The sequence below is a fragment of the Coloeus monedula genome, assembly GCF_965178545.1.
Source record: "Coloeus monedula genome assembly, chromosome: 20".
Lineage (NCBI taxonomy): Eukaryota > Metazoa > Chordata > Aves > Passeriformes > Corvidae > Coloeus > Coloeus monedula.
The window spans coordinates 6,831,624-6,856,336 of NC_138800.1; the positions used below are offsets into that span (position 1 = coordinate 6,831,624).

Here is a 24,713-nt window from a genome sequence, read left to right on the forward strand (position 1 = left end):
AGCCTGGCTGTGGGCTGTGCTGGCACAGAGTGGCAGAACCAGCTGGACCATGGGGCTGCTGGTAGATTCTGCACTGGGGGGGGTCACAGCCCTGAGCAAACCCAGTCGAGGAGCGCCTCATCCCCGGCTCAAGGTGCCTTTGGCTCCCCACTGCTCCCTGTACAGTTGCCCACTGTCGCTTGTTTTTACCTGTCGGGTTTCCAGTATCACTGGGAGCTGGTTAAACTTTAGCTCAGCGCTCTCCATCATCCGAGCAGCGACTCACGTTCTCTTAGAAAATCCCCTGCTGCTGGCAGCTCATGCCCAGTGCACCCCAGTACAAGGTTCCCTCATATTTGGGAGCCGCAGTGCAGGTCAGAACGACCTGCCGTCTGAGGGGAAAGATGTGTGCTAATGTCTTTACAAACAGTTTGATGGGTGTTAACGTCTTTGAAATGGGTCTTAATGCCCCTACTGACTTCGGGCAGCAGGTTCTTTACCGGACCCAGACAGCTTGGCTCCGGAAACAGGCGAGGGTCTGCGCAAGGCTGAACTTCTGAACTTTGGGGTAAAACAGTAGGTTCAAGGGGGGATATGGGGTAGGCGGTTCGGGAAGGCTGTACCTTCCTGGTACCTCAGCCGATGGGGAAAGGAAGAGGGCAACGTGCGGCCGGGAGCTGGGATAAAAGGCAGGCTGTGCCCTCCGAAACCCCGAGAGAGAGAAAACCCCGCAGGCGTATGCTCCAGTGGCCTTTCTCCCTGTATTCGAATAAAGTTGAAGGACTCCTCTGTCTCCTTTTTGGACATAAACCTCTGGCGTTTGTGGATTTTCCTAACACATCTCTCAGAGTAACCCCAGAAATGAGCCACCCATCCCCTCCGTGGCGGCTCTGGCAGCGAGCAGGCTGCCTCCCCCCGTTCTGCTGCAGGGTTTTATTTTAAGCAGAGCCTCTCGGGGAGAAGGGTAACGTGAGCTCATTGAGTGACAAGTGATAGAGCTCGACTTGCTCAGCGTGTCCCCCAGGAATCCCGCTCCTCTGCCATTTGCTAATTGAAAACTGCTAACATTTGGGTCTGGAGCAACTGCCACCCTTAATGGGAAGCTGGCTGGAGTGAGCGTTGGTGGGACTAACACATGCTCACAGCCTGTCATCTGCTCGGCTCCATCTCTGGGGAAAGGGGCAAATACTCCCATATGCTGCTCTGATTTCTGAAAGAGTGACGAGGGGGCTGGAGCCAGACAGATTTGCTTTTATTCTCCCTCCTCCGGGCTCTTGCTCAGTTGCAAACCGTGGCTGGAAGGAGGCTGTTGGCTGTAGCCTGGGGCGTGAGCTCCCAGCAAGACAAAGCCACAAGAGCGTGTGTCCCCCCCGTGCCTGTGGCGTGGGGGGCTCAGGGCAGCCCCTCCATGTCCTGCTGTGGGTGATGGCTGGGACACGAGTTGCTGTTGGTAGGAGCAGGTCTGGGAGCTGTATCCCACCTCCAGCCTCGCTCAGAAGCTCAACTGTGGCCCCGGGCTGCCTGCAGGCGTGCGGCGCCCCTGGGACACCTCTGAGTCAAGGAGGGCATGTAGGGTCAGCGAGGACAGTACGGTGTGTGCCCTCAGAGCCCAGCCCTGGGCCAGGGGATGCTGCAGTGGGTGGGGGGGCCGTGGGTGATGTGATGTCGATGCTCCCCAAACTCCTGGGGTGGCTGTTCCCTGTGCAGAGGGTCACAGGCGCTTGAGATGATTGTTTCCAGTGCGGTGGGTACCAAACACCCCCAGAGGGCTGTGCCCGGTGGGGTGCTCCCCCAAACCCCTCGGAGGGGGCTGTCCCCGGTGTGATGCTCCCCGAGCCCCCGGGGCGCCGGGACCGCTCCACCCGCGCCGTGCGGCTGCGGCGGGGCGGGGAGGCGGGGTCCGGGCGGGGGGCGGTGGCGATGGCGATGCCGTCCCCCCGTCGCGGGGCGGGCTCAGGCCGGTCCCACCGCCCCGTCCGGCCCCCGGGCGGAGCCGGACGAGGAGCGCGGAGCCGAGCGGGCGCGGGGCGGCGGCGGCGGCGGCGGCGGGCGCGGGGCGGCGGCGGGATGCCGGGCTACGACTACAAGCTGCTGGAGCGGCCGCGGCGGCGGGTGTTGTGCCCGCTCTGCGGGAAGCCCATGCGGGAGCCCGTCCGCGTCTCCACCTGCGGCCACCGCTTCTGCGACACCTGCCTGCAGGAGTTCCTCAGGTGAGACCCCGCATCAGCTCACGGGCGACCCGAGCTGACGTTACTCCGCGCACCCCTTCCCCCTGGGGTACCCCGGTCACGCACCCCCGCGCCGCCCGATCCGGGGTTCCGCTCCCCGCCACCCCCCCCATCCACCGCCGGCCCCGGGGCTGCGGTGTCCCGGGGTGCCCCGGAGAGGGGTGCGGGGTGCCCTGGGCCGGTGTCGGAGTGCGGGGTGCACGGGAGTGCGGATGCGCCGGGCCCGGGAGGGAATGCGGGATATCCCGGGGAGGGGCGCGGGGTGCCTGGGGGTGCGGATGCCCTGGGGAAAGATGCGGGGTGCCCGGGGGTGCTCCGGGCCGAGGAACGGCTGCGGAATGCCCCGGGATAAGACGCGGAGTGCCCCGGGAAAGGCGCGGAGCGCCCGGGGATGCCTCAGGCCGGGGAAAGGTGCGGGGTGCTCGGTGGTGCCCCGGGGCAGGGAGGGGGTGCGGGGCGCGCCCAGCCCGTGACAGCCGCCCCGCGGGTGCAGCGGCCCGTGGCCCCTTTCGGTGAGGAGGAGGAGGAGGAGGAGGAAGAGGAGGGCCGGGTGAAGCCCGGAGTGGCGAGTTTCGAGATTCGAGTTTAACCCCTTCCTGCCCCTGCCCCGCCGGAGGAAGTGGCCGGGGGTGTTTTTGGGGAGGGGTGTACGGCCACCCCGGTGCCCTCGCGCCCACGGGTGAGCGCGACCCGGCCGTGTGCTCTGGTCGGGAGCGAGGAGCGGGGGCCTCTTCCCACCCCTGCGGCTTGGGCCCCCCGGTACCGGTAACCCGGGGGCACGTGTGGGGCCGGTGCTTTCCCGGTTCCCGGCTGCCGCACTCGGCGCGGTGCCGGGGGTCCCGCGGGGCACGGCGGGGGGGTGCCCGTGCTCTCCCCACGCGGTGACAAGCGTCACCCTGGGCCTTTCCCCGCCGGTGCGACCTTCGCCCGGGGACGGCTCCCGTGTACCACCGTCACCGGGGCCGGTTTCTGTGAAACCGGGCGTTCCCCGGGGCACGTGTCAGAGCGCATCTGTCCCCCCCCCCGCCTCCCCGCACCCTTCCCGCCGGCACCTCCGCTCCGCCGGGGGGAATGGACTCGGGGGTCCCCCCACTGAGCACACCCCTTTTGCCTCGGATCAGTTTGGGGATCCCATGGGCTGAGCCATCCAGCCCCACCGCGGTGCTGGGAAGGGGGTGCCGGGGGATGCCGGGGGATGCGGGGGTTCCCCGCCCCATCACCTCTCTGTGCCCCAACACGCCGTGAAGGTCAGAGGCAAGGACGGTCCCCCCGGGTGCTGCCTCAGCACATTCCCTGCCCGGCCAAGCGTGAGGAATGGGGAGGCTTTGTCCGGGATTAGGCGCTGGCTTCGGGTCATCGTCCCACTTCCCCACCAGCCCCAGCACCCCAACACCGTGCACGGGGTTCAGGCACAGCTGGCAGCCCTGGAAAGGCACTAGCATGATCCCAGCCACGAGGCAATGCCAGCCACGAGGCAGTGCCATGGGCTCCCCGGGAAGGGCCGGGTGCCCGGCCCTTTCTGCGAGCTCCTTATCTCTGATGACTCCCACAAAACCACCTGCAACAAACAGAGTGGGCACGTGGCAGAGCTGTTTGCAGCCGTGCCCCATGTGCATCACACCCCACACCCCACAGGCCTGTGGTTCCTGGGGCTCACTTGCACCCCCAGCACGGGGATGGTGGCCACAGGGGACATGACCGTGCCACGGCCGGGCAGCCCAGGCCAGCGTGTGCCAGGCAGCACTACTGGCTCCATCCCGGCGTCTCACATCCGCTTGGCAGCTCTGGTTGAGGCCACACCAGTGCCTGCCAAGGGCCTGCAGTGATTAGATGGGCATAGGGGCTGTGCAGGCAGGACAGGCTTGTCCAGTGCAACTGCAAAGACACCGGAGCCACAGGGTCCCTGTGTGTCCCTGCTGCATGGCCCTGTAGGCAGCACCTGTGGTCTCCCACCCCAGTGTCCATCGGGGATGGCGTGTGGACATCCTCACCTGCCCCTGGGCACAGCGGTGTGGGGACCAGAGGTGACGGTGACTCCTGGCCAGCCTTATCACAGGCCGGGCTGCCTCTTTGGCTGTGTCCCTGTCTCCACTTCATGCTGCTCCTCTGCAGGTCAGGGCTGAGCAGGGCCCTTCCACCTCAGGAACAGCTCTTGGAAGGACCACCCCATCCTGGAGGCCCAGCAGGATGGGGACCCCTCCAGGGTGGCTGCCTGTCTCCTGTCCTGACTCACCTTAGTGGCTGCTGGGGCCATTTCCTGTGGAGCAGGAGCCCCAGGGCCACTCATCAGGGCTGCACATCTGGAGCACAGCTGTTGCCCTCCCCCACCTCCCCTGGGCCCCGGCACCTGGGGCTGTGGACGCCCGGCCCCTGCCAGCCCCTGCCGGCCCCCTCCTGGCCAGCCGCAGGCACCCTCCTTAATCCCAGGGGACAGGACCAGGGGCTGCCGGGGCTCCAGATGGTGCCACGCTCTCAGCGGCTGGCCCAGGCCCCTGGGGACCGGAGCCGTCGTGCCCGGCTGGGGGGGTGGGGGGCTGCCTGGGGGGGGGGGTGTCTGGCTGGGGCATTTCCCAGCTCAGACAGATGGAGCAGGATTAGAGCCGTGGCTCCCCCAGGGTGGCGGCTGGATTTGGCACGGGGCGAGCGCTCAGCAGTGCAGGGACAGCGCCAATGTCCTGGGGTGGGATGGTGGGGACCCGGTGGGACATCGTGGCTGTGTCACTGGTGTCGTGCCGCTCGCCAGCCCCAAGTGATCCCAAGCCCTCTGTGTCTTGCAGCGAAGGCGTCTTCAAGTGCCCGGAGGACCAGCTGCCTCTGGACTACGCCAAGGTGAGCCTGGCACACAGATGGGTACCCTGCTCCAAGGGGACATCCCCTCCAAGGGGCCGTCCCCAGGCTCCTCACAGCGCCTGGCACAGCTGCGCCAGCCTGGCACGGGCGCCCAGGCGGAAGCAAGAGCCCTTTGTGCCGCGGGGCCGGGGAGCGGAAACCCGCTCCCGACAAAGGGAGCTTGTTGGCGTGCCCAGGGTGGGATCCGGCCCCGGGCAGCGTGCCCACGGCTGCCAGCCAGGCTGTGCTGGGGGCTGTGTGCCCCCACAGCCCGGTGCAGGATGCTGATACCCCACTGCTGCCCCTGCAGATCTACCCCGACCCCGAGCTGGAGGCGCAGGTGCTGAGCCTGGCCATCCGCTGCATCCACAGCGAGGAGGGCTGCCGCTGGAGCGGGCTCATCAAGCACCTCCAGGTAGGGCCTGGGAGGAGGAGGGGGGGCAGAGTTCTACCCCGTGGCTTTCCCATCACCATCCCTGTGCCCCCCCAGGCCCATCTCGGTACCTGTGGCTTCAACGTGATCCCCTGCCCCAACCGCTGCAGCGCCAAACTGAGCCGCCGTGACCTCCCCGAGCACGTCCAGCACGGCTGCCCCAAGCGCAGGGTCAAGTGCGAGTTCTGTGCCAACGACTTCACTGGGGAGGCCTTCGAGGTGGGCAGTGGGGGTGACACTGTGGGGGACACAGCTGGCCAGGGTGCCATGGTGGGCATGGCTGTGCTGGGGGTATTGTGGGGGTGTAGCCGGGGTGTGTGGGCTTCCCCAGTGGGCTGCAGGGGACACGGGCTGGGTGTGGGGACAGAGCCTGGATGGGGACACTGTGGGAGACTCATTATGGGGAGGACAGCCTTGGGGGGTGACGTGGTCATGTGGGCTCCTGGTCGTTGTGCCCTCTGGCTGTGGGGGCACTGTGTGTCCCCATCCCTGTCAGGGCTGGCTGCTGAGGGCAGCCAGAGGGTGATGATGCTGTCATGGTCCCCAGGGCCACCAGGGCACGTGTCCCCAGGAGAGTGTGTACTGCGAGAACAAGTGTGGGGCCCGCATGATGCGGCGCCTGCTGTCCCAGCACGCCCTGGCCGAGTGCCCCAAGCGCACCCAGCCCTGCACCTACTGCGCCAAGGAGTTTGTCTTCGACACCATCCAGGTGAGATGGAGCCCATGGGGACCCTCACCTTGCTGGCTCCCAGCCCTGGCTGACAGCCTCTCTTCCTCCCTAGAACCACCAGTACCAGTGTCCCCGGTACCCCGTGCCGTGCCCCAACCAGTGTGGGACACCCAACATCGCCCGGGAGGACGTGCCCACCCACCTCAAGGAGAGCTGCAACACTGCCATGCTGCTGTGCCCCTTCAAGGAGGCTGGCTGCAAGCACCGGGTGAGTGTTGTCCCTGTGACCACCCTGCCCTGACATCCTTGGACATGGGGTGCCATCCCTACCCTGAGCCCCACAACATCCCCACACCACTCCTGCCCTGACATCTGTCCCATCCCTTGTGCTCAGTCCCATCCATGTGGCTCTTCACCCCTGTGTTTGCCACCCACATGTCCCCCTGCGACCCCAATCAGGTGTCTCTGTGTCCCCATGACATCCCTGTGCCATCCTGCTCCAATACCCCCATGCTCCAATGACATCTCCATGATATCCCCACGGCACCTCCTCTCCTGTCCTGTGTCCCCACACTGTTCCTGGCACCCTCCTGCTGACGGTCCCTCTGTCCCCGCAGTGCCCCAAGCTGGCCATGGGCCGGCACCTAGAGGAAAGCACCAAGGCCCACCTGGGCATGGTGTGTGCCCTGGTGAGCCGGCAGCGGCAGGAGATCCTGGAGCTGCGCCGGGACGTGGAGGAGCTGTCGGTGAGCAGCGACGGGACCCTCATCTGGAAAATCGCCGACTATGCCCGCAAGCTACAGGAGGCCAAAGCCCGCAGCAACTACGAGTTCTTCAGCCCCCCGTTCTACACCCACAAGTACGGCTACAAGCTCCAGGTGTCGGCTTTCCTCAATGGCAACGGCAGCGGGGAGAGCAGCCACCTCTCCGTCTACATCCGCGTGCTGCCCGGCGAGTACGACAACCTGCTGGAGTGGCCCTTCTCCTACCGCGTCACCTTCACCTTGCTGGACCAGAGCGACCCCTCGCTCTCCAAGCCCCAGCACATCACCGAGACCTTCCACCCCGACCCCAACTGGAAAAACTTCCAGAAGCCGGGAGCCTCGCGCAGCTCCCTGGACGAGAGCACCCTGGGCTTTGGCTATCCCAAGTTCATCTCCCACGAGGACATCAGGAAACGGAACTACGTGCGAGATAACGCCATCTTCATCAAAGCCTCGGTGGAGATCCCCCAGAAGATCCTGGCCTGAGCCCCGGAGGGGGACAGGATGTGACCGGGGCGCCCGCCCAGGGTGGCCCCAGGTGGTGCTGAGCCCCTGCCCGCAGCCGGTGCCCCCGGCTTGGGGACGCTGCCGAGGCACCGCGGTGGCTCTCAGGATAGGCAGGGATGGGGCCTGGGGCCGGGACTGTCTGGCAGCCCCAGCCCCTTCTCAGGTGCCCGGGGGTGCCGGGGGGCTGGGCCCCCTAAGCCCCTCCCCGAGGTGCCCAGCAGCCCCCGCCAGCCTCGCTGGGGACCCTGCAGGACCCCACTGCCCAGAGCCATATTTTGTAAACTGGTGCTCCCCAGGTTGTTATTTATTACCCCGGGCTGGGGCTGCTGCCCCCTCCCCACATCTTTTTCTTTTCAATAAACTTTTCTTGTATTTATTACGGCCGCCTGCACCTCCTTCCTCAGCCTGAACCTCCTTCCTCTGCCTGCTGGAATCGGGATGGCAGGACCGGGGGATGCTCCTGGGTGCAGCCGTGGGTGCTGGGGACAGGGGGAGCCGGGGCTGGGCTGGGGTGCACGGAGAGGGGTAATCCCTGACCCACATCCCGGCAGCAGACGGGCTCAGATGGCGCCGGTTAATTCGGTAATCACCGGCAGCAGCGGGGATGTGCCGGGCTCGGGGGGGTCGTCAGCCCCGGGGGGCTCTTTCCCTGCAGGCCCCCCCTCCGCCCCATCAGCCCCTCGTTAGCGCCGGGGTAATTAACGCCCCAGGGGAAGCTGGGATCCCGAGCAGACAGGGGATGGGCAATGGTGGGGGGCAGCAGGGCAGACTGGGGGGGTCGGGCTGGATCAGGCCCCAGGTCCATGTGTCTGACCCCCCCCCCCAGTCACCCCGGCAGCAATGGGGGGGGTCGCTGTCGCTGCAGGATAATCCCACAATTGCATTAGTGCTGTTCCGGCCTAATGCAATTAGCCCCTAATTAGCTGCACCCTGCGGCCCTGGCTGGGCTGGGGGGGCAGCACTCCCGGGGGTGTCCCCAGACCTCGTTTCCCTCCCCCCCAGGAATGTCCCCCTGGGCAGGTCCCAGCCCGGTGTGGCAGCACGGGGCCCTGGGCAACTGGGCAGTACTCCTGCCCATGCTGGTACCAGTACCAGCCTGTACTGGTGCCCAGTTCCTGCCCATACTGGTGCCCAGTACAAGCCCACACCACTGCCCAGTACCAGCCTGTACTGGTGCCCAGTTCCTGCCCATACTGGTGCCCAGTACAAGCCCACACCACTGCCCAGTACCAGCCTGTACTGGTGCCCAGTTCCTGCCCGTACTGGTGCCCAGTACAAGCCCACACCACTGCCCAGTACCAGCCTGTACTGGTGCCCAGTTCCTGCCCGTACTGGTGCCCAATACGAGCCCACACCACTGCCTAGTACCAGCCTGTACTGGTGCCCAGTTCCTGCCCGTACTGGTGCCCAATACGAGCCCACACCACTGCCTAGTACCAGCCTGTACTGGTGCCCAGTTCTAGCCTGTATTGGTGTTCAGTGGCATACTGGGCCACCAAACTGGTGTTTGATGCCAGCCCATTCCGGCCTGTACTGGTGTCCACACTGGCACCCAGTGTCACCCCACACTCGTGCCAAGTGCCAGCCTTATACTGATTTCTGATGCCAGCCCCTAACGATGGACAGTTCTTGCCCATACTGGCGCCCAGTGTGCCCAGGACCAGCCTGTACTGGTGCCCAGTGCCAGCCCAAAGTGGCGACTATTGCCAGCCCATACTGGTGCCCAGTTATCAGCCCACTGTGGTGCCCAGTTTCAGCCTGTACTGGTACCGAGTACCACCCCTGTGTTAATGTCCAGTGCCAACCCATACTGGTGACCCGCGCTGGCCCATTCTGGTGCCCAGTTCCAGCCCATCCCTGTGCCCGGTTCCAGCCGGTCCCGGTGTCCCGTGTCCCCCTCCCGGTGCTCGGCTCGGTGGCGCCGCCGCGCGGGGACCGAGGGGAGGGGAAGCGGGGACATCGGGCAGACAAAGTGTTAATAGACATTTACAGCCTTATAATTTAAATTAATGAATGATAATTATAATAATTATCGTATAGAATTATTGCATTTTAAAAGTGTTATCATTTCTATTAAATATACATTTTATTCTTACTTACGTTATGCTTTTTATTTTATCGTTAATATTTTTATATATATAATACTTTAAAAATATTTTTAAATTTTATATATTTAGATTATTATATGAAAATTGAATACATCAATATAATATAATTGCTTTATATAATATTTTAGTATTTTATATTACATACATTTTACATTATAGAAATTTTATCTAGATATTTACATGTATTTCATCTTTCATATTATACATTTAATTTAAATTTAGTAGCTGTTCATAAATTTCAAATTTTTAATTCTAATCTTTTATATTTTTATATTTATTGTGTATATTTTATTTATGTATTTTTATTTGTCTGTATATATATCTACATACCCCCCCATACACACACACACGGTACAGGGACAGCCCTGTCCCTCTGACCAGGCCACACACAGGGGGTTGGCAGCCCCTTGTTGCAAGCAGTTGCCTTAAAAGAAATCAAATCAAATCAAATCAAACCAAAATCCATATATAATTTATGAACTAAGTGGGAAGTGGTGCTGGAGGAAGCATCTCCTGGATGAGCCCACGGAAGCCAAGGAGGGGTAAAAACAACCTTGGGAGCTTGGAGTTGTCCCTGTCCCCACCTCAGGGACCAACTCCCAGCTCTGCTTTCCCCACTTGGGTTGATTTTTCCCTTTTTCCTGCCCCTTTCCAGCCATTTCTGCGGGATGTGCCGTTGGGTGCCGCTCTCCAGCGGCGCTGGCACCGCGCTCCAGCTCCATTTACCTGGGCACGTCTGGAAATGTCAGCCGGATCTTGGAGCACCTCTTAACCTTCAGCATTCCCTGGCAAGGCCTGGGCTGCAGAGCAGCAGCAGCAGCAGGAGATGCTCTTAATGCTCAGGGAGGAGAGGGAGACCAATCGATTTTTTGCTACTAAATTTAGCCTCAAATACCAAATTTAAAAATAAACTTCCTGGAAACTTGTTGGTTTGAGGGTTTCTTCCAAAGGTCTGTTCTGCCAGCTCACTCCCTGCTCCGCTGTCCCAACATCGCTGGGATGCTGGAAGGAACTCCAGAAGATGCTCAATCAGAGAGGAAAACCTTATTAAACACCCCAAAAATCCAGGGAGACCCCACCTGGAGGGCCCTTTGCCTGTGTGAGACCCCCACCACAGTGGAGATGCCCTAAATAACCCCCAAACCTTTTTAAGCTCTTCGGGATTGTAGACAGGGAGGATTTTTGGCAAAACCACGTCACAGAGCCCTGATTTGTGCTGATTCTTGATGCTTCTTCTCCAAGACAATGAAACCAGACATTGGTAGTTGTACAGGGAGAAAAATGTGAGAAAAATTTGCTCTGCACATCTTTTATTAAAGACCCAGCTGGGCTCCTTCCCTCCCCTTTTGCCCCTGGACTGGGGTTGGAGGGCAGTGAAAGCTGCCAAGGTTTCACAGCAGTTTTTTGGTGCAATTTCACTGCACTGTCGGTGCATCTCTCAGGCGTGCAGCCACCCCAGCAGAATCAACAGCCTGTACCAAATTGCTTTGAAATTAACTTAAACTAAGCAGATAAAACACTCCAGTAATTTTATTGCAATTTGACTCTGCTGAACGTTAAAGAGCATCCAAAAGGCACCTGTTGCTGGAGGGTGTCCAATGTGTGCTCCTCCAGGAGCTGACCAAAATCTGCCCCTTTCCTTTGGCTCCTCCACCCTCTGGACCCCCCAAACCCCACATGGAGCAGGACCTTTTTCAGCTCTGAGTTTTTGCAGCATCCCCAGCACTGCTCCTGTCTGAACATCACGAGATGACGGAGCTGTTGGAGAACATCTGGGTGTTGCCTACCTTGGGTTAAAATCTTTGGAAGAAAAACCTGTTTGGCCCTAAAGGAGAAGTTTTAAAAGGTTGGATTTTACTCAAAGCCCTCAGTTTAGCTGTGGCTGCAGGTGATCCCTCTATGGAGGAGGCAGCAGCTGCTCACACCAAGTCCCTGCTGGATTGTTATCCACCAGATCCTCTCTGCAGGTCCAGCTGCAAAGATGATGAGAAAGTCTCCTGAAAACTCCATGCAGAAGAGATTCTTCCTGTGGGGGGGATGGATGAAGAAACCAGATACCAAAGAAGCTTCGAGTCAAAGGAGAGGGGGATCCTGAAGCTCTGCTGGATGGAGTGCCGCCCTCGGAATTTCCGGATGCTGGAGAGGGATGCAGCAGTGCCTGTGGGCAAACAGCTCTTCCTGCCTAAGCTCAGCCAGGCTAACCTGCCTGGTTTCGCCCGAATTCCAGGAAAACCATGTGGGAACCAAATGTCCAGAGTATTTGGGGAACACTGGGAGCAATAGGGAAGAGGGATTTTGATGCTCAGGTTTGCAGCGAGCGCAGGAGATGGGGTTTGGGTCAAGTTGTTCTGAGAGATGGAAGCAAAGATTAATGAGATGCACGATCCTGGGAGAGGGGAGGAAACCCTGCCAGGTCCCATCTTCCAGGTGACTGCAAATGTTACAAATTCCCTTTAAAATTTTGGCAGGACTCAAACCCCCTCTCCACTCCTCCTCCCCTTCCTCCTTTTTATCATTGTTTCAGCACCTTTCTGCCTGAAATTCTTTTTTTTTTTTTCCCCAGACCTTCCTAATGCTCTTACTGGAGCAGGCAGACAGGCTCTGCCTGATACATTCCTATCCCAGAAACCCATGGAGACCCTTCCCCAAATTCCCTTTGGGACAAGCACCCACTCTGTGGCTCCATGGCCACACAAGCCCTACACAATCACACTGCATAAAAGGTCTCTGGCTTTTATTTTTCCTGTGGACAAAATAATAAAAAAATTCTAATTGGCACAGAAGCAGCAGCCTTTATCATCAGTCTTGTGGTTTAATGAAACACAGCAGCAATTCCCAGTTCTCTCCCCAGTGATCCCCAGCAAACAGCTCTGTTCAGTTTCCACGGGAGAGGCCAAGGCCCCCGGAGACATCTGATATGGAAAGCTTAAAGAAAATTCACAAGTGTCTTTTATAAAATGTTCACTTTGGGCTGTAACAAACTGGGCTTGTGGCTGAACAGCTTCAAAGCTTCTGCTCCAAACACGGGACACAGATTCCCTGTGGAAGCGTTCACACCATGTTTGTGTTTATCCTTCCCAGGATCTTCCTAATGTCCACCTCGAGATCCTGGTGTGGGAATGGGAATGGGGAGGCAAGGTGAGGAGCTCAGGGAACACCTGAGCTTTACTCATTCCTCAAGGAACAGAGCAAGCACCCAGGATCCAGCAGGGAGCAGAGCCTTGTGCTGGAGTCAGAGGTGGGGAAAGCACTGACCCGCGGATGGACAGATGGACAGAAAGGCAAGAGGAGCAGCCGTGTGAGCCCCAAAGGTCAGTGACCACCCACGAGGTGGGAGGCCCCAGGGGGAGGGAGCATCCCCAGCCTTTTGGTTCCTCTTAATTCTGCACAGGGCAAAGAGAGAAAAACCACGGGAGTTTTTTCCATGTTTCCAGGAGAGCAGGGCACAGTTCCTACCACACAGAGCCTCTGCTCCTCCCTTCCTCACCCTGGTGACAGTGCCACGGCCAGACCCCCACCCTGGGCACCTACACCACATATCCAACCTTTGCTCCCAACATTCCACCTGGGAATGAGGCAGGACAGTGTTTCTCTTTAGGGATGAGCAGGGAAGGATGGAGATCCCATCACAACAGGGCTGCTGCAGAGGTGAAAAGGGTCGGTTCAAAGAAAAATCTCACTCCCAGACCAAAAGGAAAGGTTTCAGTATATTTTAATAGTAAAATGATTCTTATTTTTTCAAGCAATGTCCCACCTGGATGAGTCTCAGCAGGATTTTTGCTTCCCGGTCCTGCTGTACCGGGGCAAAGCCTCGGAGGTCGTGGCTGTACCTGTGCAGAACAGTTCCCAAAAACTCACAGCGTGCTGCCAACACCACCGAAACACCTCCCAGGCAACCACCACCACGGCACAGGACTCTGCTCAGGCTCTCGGGAGAAGAGCAGGAGTTAAAAATCAGCTTTTAATAACAGTCTGGGTTAAGATTTAGAGCAGGCTACGGAACAGAGGAGAGGCCAAGGTTTTATTTAGTAAAAAGGTACGGACTCAGGTAGCAGAACACCTTACAGTGACTGACTGGGCAGGGAGGGGTGAGGTCAGAGCACAGCCCTCGCTGGGGTTGGGTTTGGGACGTGGAGGACGACGGGGTGACTGTAGGAGAAGCAGCTTCAGACTCGAACTCTGGCTCCAAGAGAATGGATTCAGAAAAATATTGCATGAAAAGCCTCAGGATTTTCGTTCTTTCATAGATGTATATTTACCAGTTTTCACAAAGACTGCAGGAATACGATTATAAACAATAAATTAGGACTTCATGTTGCTATCATTTGGCATAACACAATCAGGCAATTTTTCCTTTTTTAAATATAAGGCAACACAAGCCAACACATAATTTAATCCGTCTTTAGTCAAATTGCTTAACTTTGCTAAGGAGTTACCACTAAAGAACGGGTTATAGTACACTTAAAAGAATTTAAATAATGACATGATATAAGTGTACTAACTTACGCAAGGAGTCAGAAACGTACTCTGCTAAGCTTTGAAACCTAAATATTTGTTACAGCCCAGGACTACACGTTCTAAATTAAAAAAATACAAATAAATGTTTTCTAATTTTCCCATTTACGAAAAACGTTTAAGAATCTCTAGCCAACTATGACGTCACTTCAAAACTTGTTTTTTTTTAACTTTTTTTTTTTTTTTAAATTTTGTATGATGTCTTTTAAGATTTTTAAACCATGCTCATTAAGGAAAGTTCAAGGAGCAAATACTTAAGGCTTTGTTTTTCCAAGGGCTGTGAGGGAGGCCAGTGGATGGCAGAGGCCAGTGGGTTCACCCATACACAATGCTACTCAAACCCACACTACCAGGCGACATTCATACAGAAATATTACACTTAAAAGTTACAGTGTAGAGCAATATTTTTTAGCCAGTGTACATAGAAAGAATCAATGCATTTATTTTTTTAAATTTTTTCTTCTTCTTCTTCTTTTTTTTTTAGGTTTTTTTTTCTTTTTTTAATTTCCAAACTTGATTGTGATCATTATGTTCAAGTATTAGTCTCGTTAACAGAGATGAGGAATTTTCTACTTACAACAGATTCGGCTGTTAGAAAGGAAAGGGATGTTTTGGTACACTGAGGAGAACACGATGCTGAGGTTAGCCAGTAGTTAGTGTCCTACAGTCACTGACTCAACTGCTGGAAGTGACGTGGGGAAGGAACAGAAGGAGTTAGGCACCGAGACCCTGGGAAAAAGGGATGTTGTAAATAGCTTCGCTAATTCCCAGGGGGAAGAATTGCTCCATTAAATCCGCTGGGGGGTTTTGATGGAGAGGAACAGGGGACTGTCAATCCCACAGTGGCTTGTGAGAGGAGCTTTGATTCAGACCAACCACCTCCCATCCCACAGCGGGACTGCGCTCGCTGCACCGGGGATGGGCTGAGCTACACCTCCTCACCCTGACAGTAATTCCAGCTACCAGAGAAGTGGCTGAACCCTTTTTGGAGTTGTCAGTGGGTCTGGATTCCCTTCACATGAGGCTGGCCAGACTCCTAGCAGCGAGGGGTTCAGACAACGTGAGCTTTGAGGCTGGTGGAAGGGCAGTGGGGAGGGGGAACACGATGAAAGGCAGCTCCCTGTGGCTGCCTTCGTCCCAAACCCGCCGTTCCCCTCCTCCATACCCTGTCCAGAAAACAGAAAGCATCAGAAAAACCTGCCAGAGACTTTTGACTTTGGACAAAGTCTAAATGATGAACGTGGGCAAGAAACAGCTGAAAAGCTTCTCCCTCCATTAAAGCCTAAATACATACCCCTAGCTGGCTCTTTTCAAACGTAGGCTCTTTTTCAATTACACAGGCCTCTAGACAGTGCAAATGGTCAATGTTTAATGCATTAATGAAATGGGCTTTCGAGTTGAAAATAAGCCCTACTCCCTGACAAAATTCTGTTGCTCTTAATCTTGTGAGGAAATTGAGATGGAAATGGAAGCAGCTACGCTACCTCGCTCTCGCCGGAGCTGGAGAACAGATGCGGTTGCGAAACCCTGCAGCAACTCAACCTCAGTCCAGCGAGGAGCTGCTCAGCAGAAGGCAAAGAAAAGCTGCACAAAGGGGAACTCTGCAGTGAGGAAACAGCTGTGGCGTGAAGTAGTGTAATGAAATTCTTTGACACAAAAGGCATGTTAAATATTTGATGCATAAAGGAGAGAGATAACATGTAAGCAAAGCTCTTTAAATATACAGTATGTCTTCTTCCAATGGGTACTATAATGATCACACAAGTTTGCAAGTTAAAAACGCCTTGCTTATTAATTAAAATTAAGACTAAAACCTATAATTTTTTTGTCTGTGAAAGTGACTGCAGCCTATCTATACCCTGGGTGTTGAATATGAAGATTTCGACTATCGGTTGGTTCAGGTGCTCGGTTCATGGGAGGCCGATGGACTTTTCCCAGCACGGCCATGCTCTGGTCTCGGAAGCAGGACTGCTGGAAGTCCCCACTTAGGTAATCCATGGTCTGCATCACATTATTCTGGCTGGATGGGCCAGCTCCAGCTCTGAAATGAGTTCCTCCTGCACAATCCAGCGGCGCTCCCGCTGGCTGTCCCCCGTGGAAAGGCATGGCGAGGTCCTGGGACCCAGAGCTGTCACTGTTGGGTGTGGGCAGAATGTTATTCCAGAGGGGCTGGAAATAGTGCCCATTGGTATATGGCAAAGGTCCCTGCAACCCGTTCACAGGCGGAGAAGGCGTAGGCTTCTCGATGGGGGGCTTCAAGCTGAAGGACTGGCCCATGCACAGTTCTTGAGGGTAGTTGGAAGTTTTGCCAGGGAAACTCTGCCCTGCAATCTCTCTCTGAGGGTGCTTCCCTGCGAGTCCAGCAGGCCCAGCAGCATCCCCACACATTTGCTGCAGATGTGCAAGCTGGTGCTGGTTCCACGCAACCGATTTGATTTCGTTCTGGTAGGCGGGTGGCACCCTGTTAATATTGACCATGGGCACATTAACAGAGGCAGGAGGAATAGCAGCAGCAGCATGGTCGACAGGGTTTACTACACAGGAAGGCATGGGTGTAGGGACATTGTGAGTAGATACCCTGGTACTTGCATTGATAAGCAGGTTGCGACTTATAGGGCTGGGGTTTGCAATCTGTCCCTCACACACTGAGGTAGTGCTAATGCCAGCTCTGGCCTGGCAGAACTGGTTAATCTGGTGCACAATGCTGCTCAGGTCCGGTGGCTGGTTCTGCTGCAGGGTGGCAGCCATAGAGAGGGGAATGGTTGAGGTAGACACGGTCACATTCGGCGGCGCGTCTGCATCCGGCATCTTTCTGCCTCCATGTAAACCCGGCTGCAGCAGCGGGTTCGGGGGGTGCTGCAGGGTCTGGTGTGCCATGGTCTGAGGGTGCTGCAAGCCCTGCGGCTGCTGCACGTTCTGCGGGTGCGGCAGCGCCTGCGGGATCCCCTGAGGGTGCGGTAAGCTGGGTGGCTGTGGAATACCCTGAGGGTGCTGCGGGATGCTCTGGGGGTGCGGCAAAGTCTGTGCATGCTGGAGAGCCTGCTGGCGAGCGAGCGCCTGGGGGTGGGATAAAGTGCTTGGTGCAACGTACGGCGTGGAGGGGGGGTTCATCATCGCCTCCGGCAGCAGGCGCGCCCGCGTCCCGTCAAAGTCCTTGATGATTCCTTTCGCTGGGGATTTGACTATGGCCAGCAGGCCCGTTTTCGTGGTGGCCTGAGATGGGTAGGGGCTGTACCTCTGGCCCGAAGTATCGAGTCCGTTCACAGTACGGCGTATGTGTTTCCTCTGGGGAACCTTGACGCTGTTTGGAAAGATTTTTATAGTCAGTGGATTGTTGGCGACCTTCTTAGCATAAGCATCCAATTCTGCTGGGGTAGGATACTGTGCAGATCTCATTTTCTGTGTAGTGTCCCCTGCGGAGAAAGGAAATTCGTCAGTTCTGGTAAGCAAGGGATCAACCCCAGGGCAAGACACTCACACAACAAGGGCAGAAAACCTCCAAGGAATCAAGAGGGAAGAAAACTTCATCCTGCCAGACCAGCGGGTCATGTGGCAGGTACCTCATTCCCTTTATTACCTGGTGACCAACACAAGCCCCAGATCAGCTTAAGGCAAGACGTGCCCAGAGGAGCAAAACAAAACCACGTTCTCATCACAGTATGTTTGCAGTTGGACAAAAACAGGGAAGGTGTTACAATTATCAGATTGTCTCCAGCTGAAATATTCCTCCCAGCGGGCAGTGGTGGGCTGGTTTTTATTCTCTTAATTTAAGCTGCCTCAAGCCATAGCTCTTCAAGCCACTCTTGGTATTTTTACCATGGAACTCAAAATTGGAAAAGTTATGAATTAAACATGAAGCCCCTGTAATCCTGAAGTGGGAACCACACTGTGGTGGGCTGACCCTGGCTGGGCACCAGGTGCCCCCAAAGCTGCTCTGTCACTCCCTTCCTCAGCTGAGCAGGGAAGAAGAAACACAGGGTCAGAATAAGCAAGGGAAGATACCACTCACCAACTGCTCTCATGGGCAAAACAGACTTGGGGAAATTAAGTTTAATTTATTACCAATCCAATCGGAGTAGGGTAATAAGAAATAAAACCAAATCTTAAAATCCCTTCCTTCCACCCCTCCCTTCTTCCCGGGCTCAACTTCACTCCTGACTTTCTCCCCCTCCACAGCACAGGGAGATGGACACAGCTGCCTCACCATGGTCTTCCCCATGGGCTGCATGGGAATCCCTGCTCTGGTGCCTGCAGCACCTTCTCCCCCTCCTCGGCAGTGCCCTGGGGGGCTGTGCAGAGCTGTTCCTCTCACATATTCTCACTCCTCTCTCCAGCTGCAGCTGTGCAGGTTTTTCCCCCTTCTTAAATCTGTTATTCCAGCAGCGTGTCCGTCCTGGGGCCAGCTGGCACTGGCTCCATCAGACATGGGGGAAGTTTCTAAGCAGCTTCTGCATGCCCCCCCCTACCAAACCCTTGCCCTGCAAAACCAATATACATCAAAGCTTCAGCTCAAGCCTCCATTTACACCCCACTCCCTTCCTAGCTGCTGACATCTGAAAGCACTTGGAGTGTCTTTCTGTCCATTAGGAAGCTCTTGTCGGCCCAAGCTCAGCAAATGGAAGGAGGCTGATTATTTTATGGCCTGCAATTATTTCTTCAGCTGACTTTTCAGGGTGGCCATCTTGCTAAGGACACCATCCCCACATCACGTGGCAAAACGATGTGATTCTCTCACAAGATTAAAAACATGCTACTCCCCAGATATAGGCAAAAGGTTTCTGCAGACAGAGGTGTGGTTTCACTTCCTCTGATTTACCAGATACCTACCTGGCTCACAAGCTCTGACTGCTTCTGCAAAGAACTCCAGAAATCTAAGGAAATGCTTGTGTGTCTCTTGCCATAACCATATTCCAAGCAGAGAGTTGGGTTGTTTCCCACCACAGCTCTGCTGCCGAACTCCTATGGAATTCCTGCTGATTTTATAATCTTCAAATAATGGCTAGCAGCTTTGACAATCCAATTTAGCTTTTGCTTGATTTCCTCCCCCCGCCTCACCTTGCAAACAGTTCACTGGAAAAAAATGCCCATCCTTTTTCCTAAGAACACCCAGCCTCATATCTGGCCCTCTGACCCAAGGAAATTTAATGCTCCAGCGAAGAGCTCGCTGCTCCCAGGCAAACAGCCCTTCCTCTTGAAAAGCCACCTCTGATTCTTTTAAGCAAATTGCCTCCAAAAGATGAGTACCAGCCACTTCTCTCTTTGCATCCTGCAGCTTCCCGTTGTCACAGGTGAGGGAGAGCAGCTCTGCTCTAAGAGCTCTCACTTTCAGAAAGGAAGGGTCAGAAAATGGAAAACAGGATGGATACTAAAAAAAAAGGTTAATTATAGAAGTATCAAAAATATCTTTTGTGAAATAAGAAGCTTTACGAGCAGTTTGTCTTACATGTCCAGCACAGCTCGTACCACGGCGCCGGTTATACTTGTACTCCCTGTGCTGTCCAGACACTGGCACATATCATCCCTTTCTCTTAATCAAAGGAAATATTAACCCAAACATCCTCTCTGTGCACATCTCTGTACCTGTCTCTGCAGGCAGGTGGTTTATAGCTGCCCTTTTGAGCGAGCTACTGTGCTCCTAACAGAGAGGAGAGCCTCCGAATGGCATTTGCCAGTGTTACTCTGCCTCAAAAGCCAAGGCCTTCATGAACTCCCAACCTTTATTTTTAGCATTGCCCATGCTCATTAAGGTCTGTTTCTTCCCCAAGACATGACCCTGGCAACCCCCCATGAACCAGAGAAGAACCAAAGGACAAAGGAGCCCATACCTGTCTGTGTTATAGTTTATGTTATGCTTGCAGACACTGTCACTTTCTATTTTCAGATGAAAAAGTAAGTAGATACTTTAAGACACCTTTGCCATCAAAGTTTCCCAGCCTGGTTTACATTTCTATAGGCACATCAGAGAATTAGGTGGTAAATACAAACACTAAACAAATACACTGAATATTCTCTTTTCCAATCATCTGATCTTCTGTTACACAGAATTTTCAGGAAGCAGCTAAAACATGGATGTTTGAACAGGCTGCAACCATCAGTCAGACACGCCTCTAATCCCAAACCTGGAAGAACTCTTTCCTCTAATGAGAAAAAATAACCCCTCAGCTAAACTTTAATAACACCCCAGCATCAAGTTTGGCATCCTATTGAAGGCAAACCATCTTTTAAACCACGTGGATGGGATCTTCTGAACTCAACCACCATTTCAAACAGCACCTGATTTATGTACAGGTGAGATGATGTTCCTTTTACTACAGGCTAACTCAGCCACGTTACTCAGGCTTGAAGGTGATGATTTCTGAGTGTCCCAATGTGCTTTGCTAGTAGTTCCATAGGCAAGACTCCATGACTGTAATAATTAAGGCAGTAAAATAATAGCAGAAAGGCGTTACGGGGTGAGCGAGAGTCTGAATATCCCATACAAATATCCTACAAACCAACAAAGAACAATTAGTTCTGGTAACTAAGTGAATGGAAAACCTGCTAGAACAGTCTGAAAGAAAATGCTGGTATTGGAATATCATCATCTATGTGCAAGAGCAAGAATTCCAGATCAGGCCATAATAAAACGATGAGGCAACGGCAAAGGAAGAAGCTTCATTAAGAAAACAATGAGATGAGCTCCAGGAAGCTCCCTAATGGTGAATGCAAGGCAGAATACTTTTATTGAAAAGTAATTATTTCATGTTGATTATAAAGCAAAGCTGTGCATATGAGCAATCACCCCAATAAATTGGTGAGCTGCAAGTTCACAACTCCTGCTAATCCCGTGGCAACTGAGTCCTCTGGTCACACTCCTGGTCTCACCACTGGAGCTATTTTTGTCATGGAATGAGACAGATTTCCCTGCCTCACCTCAGCACTAATGGAACATCTTTTAAATGCATTTCACATTAAGACTTTAAAACCCACTGCTTTTAAAAGCTGCCTATGGTTAAATTTTCATTATCATTAAACAAAACACAAACAGGCCTTCAGGAGTGCCACCCTAATAAGAGCTCCTGCACTGGGACAAGCCAGAACCAGCTGCGTCCATCTTCTGCATAAAAACCACCATTTCAACAGTTTCTCTAAAGGCTTTACAGATAGAGGCCTCCCAAAAAGACTCAGTTTAGCTGATGAACCCCTGTTCAGTCCAATCTCCTCTTCTCTGATGTCCCCCCTGCAACAAAATACTTCCTAAGAAGCACCTTTCACTTGATTTTGCACCATTGTCACAAAAAAATTACCCTTTTTTCCTCCAGAAGGTCTGGCACTACTGCTAATGTCCAACAGCAGCTGCAGACACAGCCTGAACAATCTTGCCTCAAATATGCCAATTGACCAGTCAGGTTTATACTGGAGTCACTGGGAGGAAGGAGAGAACATCGGAGTCAGTGAGAAATCCCCTGTTTGGAAAAGGGTGAATTACAGGGTTAGTCTGAACTCAGGCTGGAATCCAGCAAAAAATACTGAAATTGCAAGTCCTGTAGTCATCAGTTTCTAAAGGAAAAAATATGTGCATATTAATCTACCAAACTCCTACTGTACAGACCACTTGTAAGAACAAGCCCCTTATTAGAGAGTGAATATAGGAAAAAAAAGGTAATTGAGCCAATGGGGATTTTTAAGCACTGATAACAAGTCTGATCTAGAAAACTACACTTAAAAATTATTAATACAAACACTCCAAATCTGAAGAAAGGCAATCCTGTGGAGTTCTGTGCCTTTTATAAAAGCAATAGCACTATTATTACATCCTGCTTCCACCCCCCATCGAAAGTCACAAGTCACTGTTCATTAAGAAATGCTCATTAACTCAGCTCTGCCCTGGCCAGGGGCTGGGCTACTCATGCATCTCCAGCACGAGAGAAATGCACCAATTAATCATACCCACATCTGCAGTGGGGCTGAGCGAGGTCTGTACCAGCAGCCTCATCTTCCATATAAATCAGAACAAACCCAACAGCTGAGCATTACCACTGCCAGCCCGTGCCTGCCAGCTACTTTATGTCCTAAATTCTTTGAAATGCAGTTCCCAAAGCTCTTCACAGAACAGGACACAGCAATGCTTTCAGCACATGGATCAGCAGATCTCCAAGAAACAGCATCAGGTACCATCAGGTGAGGAAAACTGCCCAACATACCAGCATGTTACCTTGTAAAGCTGTAATTAGCAAATACCTGATTTATGCACAGCTGCCCTCACATGAACCTCAACATTTTGCTTTCAGAACTAAGCTCTGCCAAAGAAACCTCACGCAATGCAGGGACCTGGGCACGTCCTCACCCCACAGGCTGTCAGCAGTGCTCACACTGGAAATGGGAAAGAGAAAGGAGGGGATGCCCAGTTTGATGCCATCACCAGTCCTTTGGTGAGTGAAGATTTTTATTGTTGCTGAGTGTCATTACAATTAACCAAGCCCATGGAGTCAGCAGAAGTGCTGTGGGGGAGCTCAGGTGTGTATGTGAACTGTGCCAGTCACTTCTGGCAGGACCAGGACCCTGAGCACGTCACCCTTAACTGCAAAAGTACCTTCCCTATTTATTTTCTGTAGCATCACAAGCCTCACTATATGAACAATTTAGCTACAAGTGGACTGTAAATCACTTGGGTTTAAAAAGCAACGAGTGCACCAGCAAACTGAGATCTCCCAGTGCACATTTCAAACACAAGGGACAGGTCACAGCCCTAAGAACCAAGTACACAGACACCTTGGCATTTCTGAAATTTCAGCTGAACAATCAATGTGCTACTTCAGTGATAAAGAGGAGAGACAGAGTAAGAGTTAAAAAAATCTCTAGTCAGTAAACTTACATTCCCAAGCACAAGTTGTTCTTAAAAATACCAGTGCAAAAAAATGACTGAAGTTATCAAAAAAGAATTATCAGAGCACTCTGCAGACATATTTTCAGAGGCACCAAAGAGACATCAGAAAGAAGACGGAAACTTTGAACTTTAGTAATTTGGGCTAGCTCACTAATATTTGCAGTATAAGCCCCAGGTATATAGAGCAAGAGCTGCTGACCTCAAAAGGTTTGCATTAGACTGATCCAAGTTTTACTGGTACCTACGAGTAATTGCACGAAGGGAAGTGAAAAAGACTGAGGAAAAAGTTGTGCTGAGAATCAAATCAGCTGGCACACTTTTAGTACAAAACCTTTTCAGCAGAGAGGCACGAATCTCACAGGAACCTCACTTGCTGCATCCTGCTGTGGTTAAAATTAACCTTTGCAGAGCCAGGAACAGAGGAGAGCTTGCTGCACACACGTGAACCTCCACAGCCATTTCTTAGAGCCATTACTGACAGATGCCTTGAAGGTGTAACAAAAGAAAGACTCTACATTAAACAGTTTTCCCACTGTATCCTGAATGTTTATGTCACAGCGGTACCAGAGCCAGATTTAACAGTTAACCACATCCTGCAGACAAAACATCACTCACATTTCTGAAGTCCAGTGTTCATCTGCGTGTAAGAAAGAAGCTGAAAGGAGAGGTCGCCTGGTCCTGGCAGACAGGCCAGCATGGCAGACAGGCACTAACACAACATGGGGCATTCACTCCTCTGCACACTGCAACAACAGAGAGACAATTCAAAGTTATAATACAAGGAGGAACAGAGAAAAGAAAGCGGCAAAGAGCCATTCCTGGGTGAAGGCCTGACCAAGCACAGATGCACAACCGCTGCTCCAGTCCTGACTGCATCTCCTAACGGCAACGGAAATACTTCAAGAACTGGGTCATCTGCAGGGTTAAAACCAAAATAGCTGCCTCGCTCTCCTCTGCTGCTTCACACACAGAGAATAATCCATAACTCTGTCCTCACATTTCAAAGGTGGTTGTCACGAATGGTAAAGAAACCACCATCACTCATTTCACTAGGTTGAAACGCATTGGTATCCGCCAAGGCAACTTCTCTGGAGAAACCCTGTCAACTGCTCTTTTGCATTTAACAGAAAGGCATGGCATGCATAAATTGAAGGCAAAGTATGCAGCACTCTGCCTTGTGGCAAGATTAAGCTGCATGCTACAGCTTGTAATTTCTGTGGTCCATTAGGCTGAAAGATGAATGGCTACAACTTCCTTAATTTCAGCAGAGACTCACTAACCCAAGCTGCTCTGGGGCAGACAACAGCAAGATGTGCACAAAGGGGCTGCAGAGGTGCCACCATACTCTTCTGTTTGGTCCAGCATTTTGGAAATCAAATCTTGAAATGGAGCACTAAAGCTCTTTGTATTTCAACACTACACAACTCCCCTCAAATCCCACCACTGCTGTGCAAAGAGGGATCCCAGCAACAAGGCTAACTGGGGCTCAAAGTGTCCAATGTTACTAGAACTATAGAGATTTAAGTTGGAACAAGATCTCTAGAGGCCATCTGGTCCAAGCCCCTGCTTGAATCCTCCTAGCTGCAGCACTTTAGAGAATTCTGGGAAACAAGGTGACAGAACCAAGCTGGAGAAATCAGTCGATTTTTTTCTCCTTGTCCAGATGTCCACAAGCATCAATGCTGCTATACAGAGCAAAGCACCTAGGAAGCAGCTAGAAAGGCTTTGGGACTTGTTATATGACCTCCAAAACATGAAAAGAATTGAAGGATTCAAGACTTGTAAGCTGATTTAGTTTCAGTCATTGTTTCACA

At 53.6% G+C, this 24,713-nt stretch overlaps 2 protein-coding genes across 3 annotated transcripts in view; one reads left to right on the forward strand and one right to left on the reverse strand.

Moving 5' to 3' along the window:
• Positions 1-2,046: 2,046 nt before the first annotated feature.
• TRAF4 (TNF receptor associated factor 4) lies at positions 2,047-7,389 on the forward strand (the record flags this gene model as incomplete). The annotated part of the gene is made up of 7 exons (XM_082294657.1): positions 2,047-2,189; positions 4,985-5,036; positions 5,347-5,451; positions 5,527-5,688; positions 6,017-6,178; positions 6,252-6,407; positions 6,757-7,389. The coding sequence occupies 7 exons, from the start codon at positions 2,047-2,049 to the stop codon at positions 7,387-7,389; spliced, it is 1,413 nt and encodes a 470-aa protein (XP_082150783.1).
• Positions 7,390-13,306: 5,917 nt separating this feature from the next.
• Positions 13,307-24,713, reverse strand: part of FAM222B (family with sequence similarity 222 member B) — a 36,319-nt gene continuing 24,912 nt past the window's right edge. The window contains exons 2-3 of one of the 2 annotated variants that reach the window (XM_082294500.1): positions 23,515-23,642; positions 13,307-17,446 (exon numbers count right to left, since the gene is read on the reverse strand). In XM_082294500.1, coding sequence (XP_082150626.1) covers positions 15,882-17,446; positions 23,515-23,596 — 1,647 coding nt within the window. In that variant the 5' untranslated portion in view covers positions 23,597-23,642 and the 3' untranslated portion in view covers positions 13,307-15,881. The remainder of the gene's footprint in view (positions 17,447-23,514; positions 23,643-24,713) is intronic. The other variant, XM_082294501.1, reaches the window with a different exon arrangement.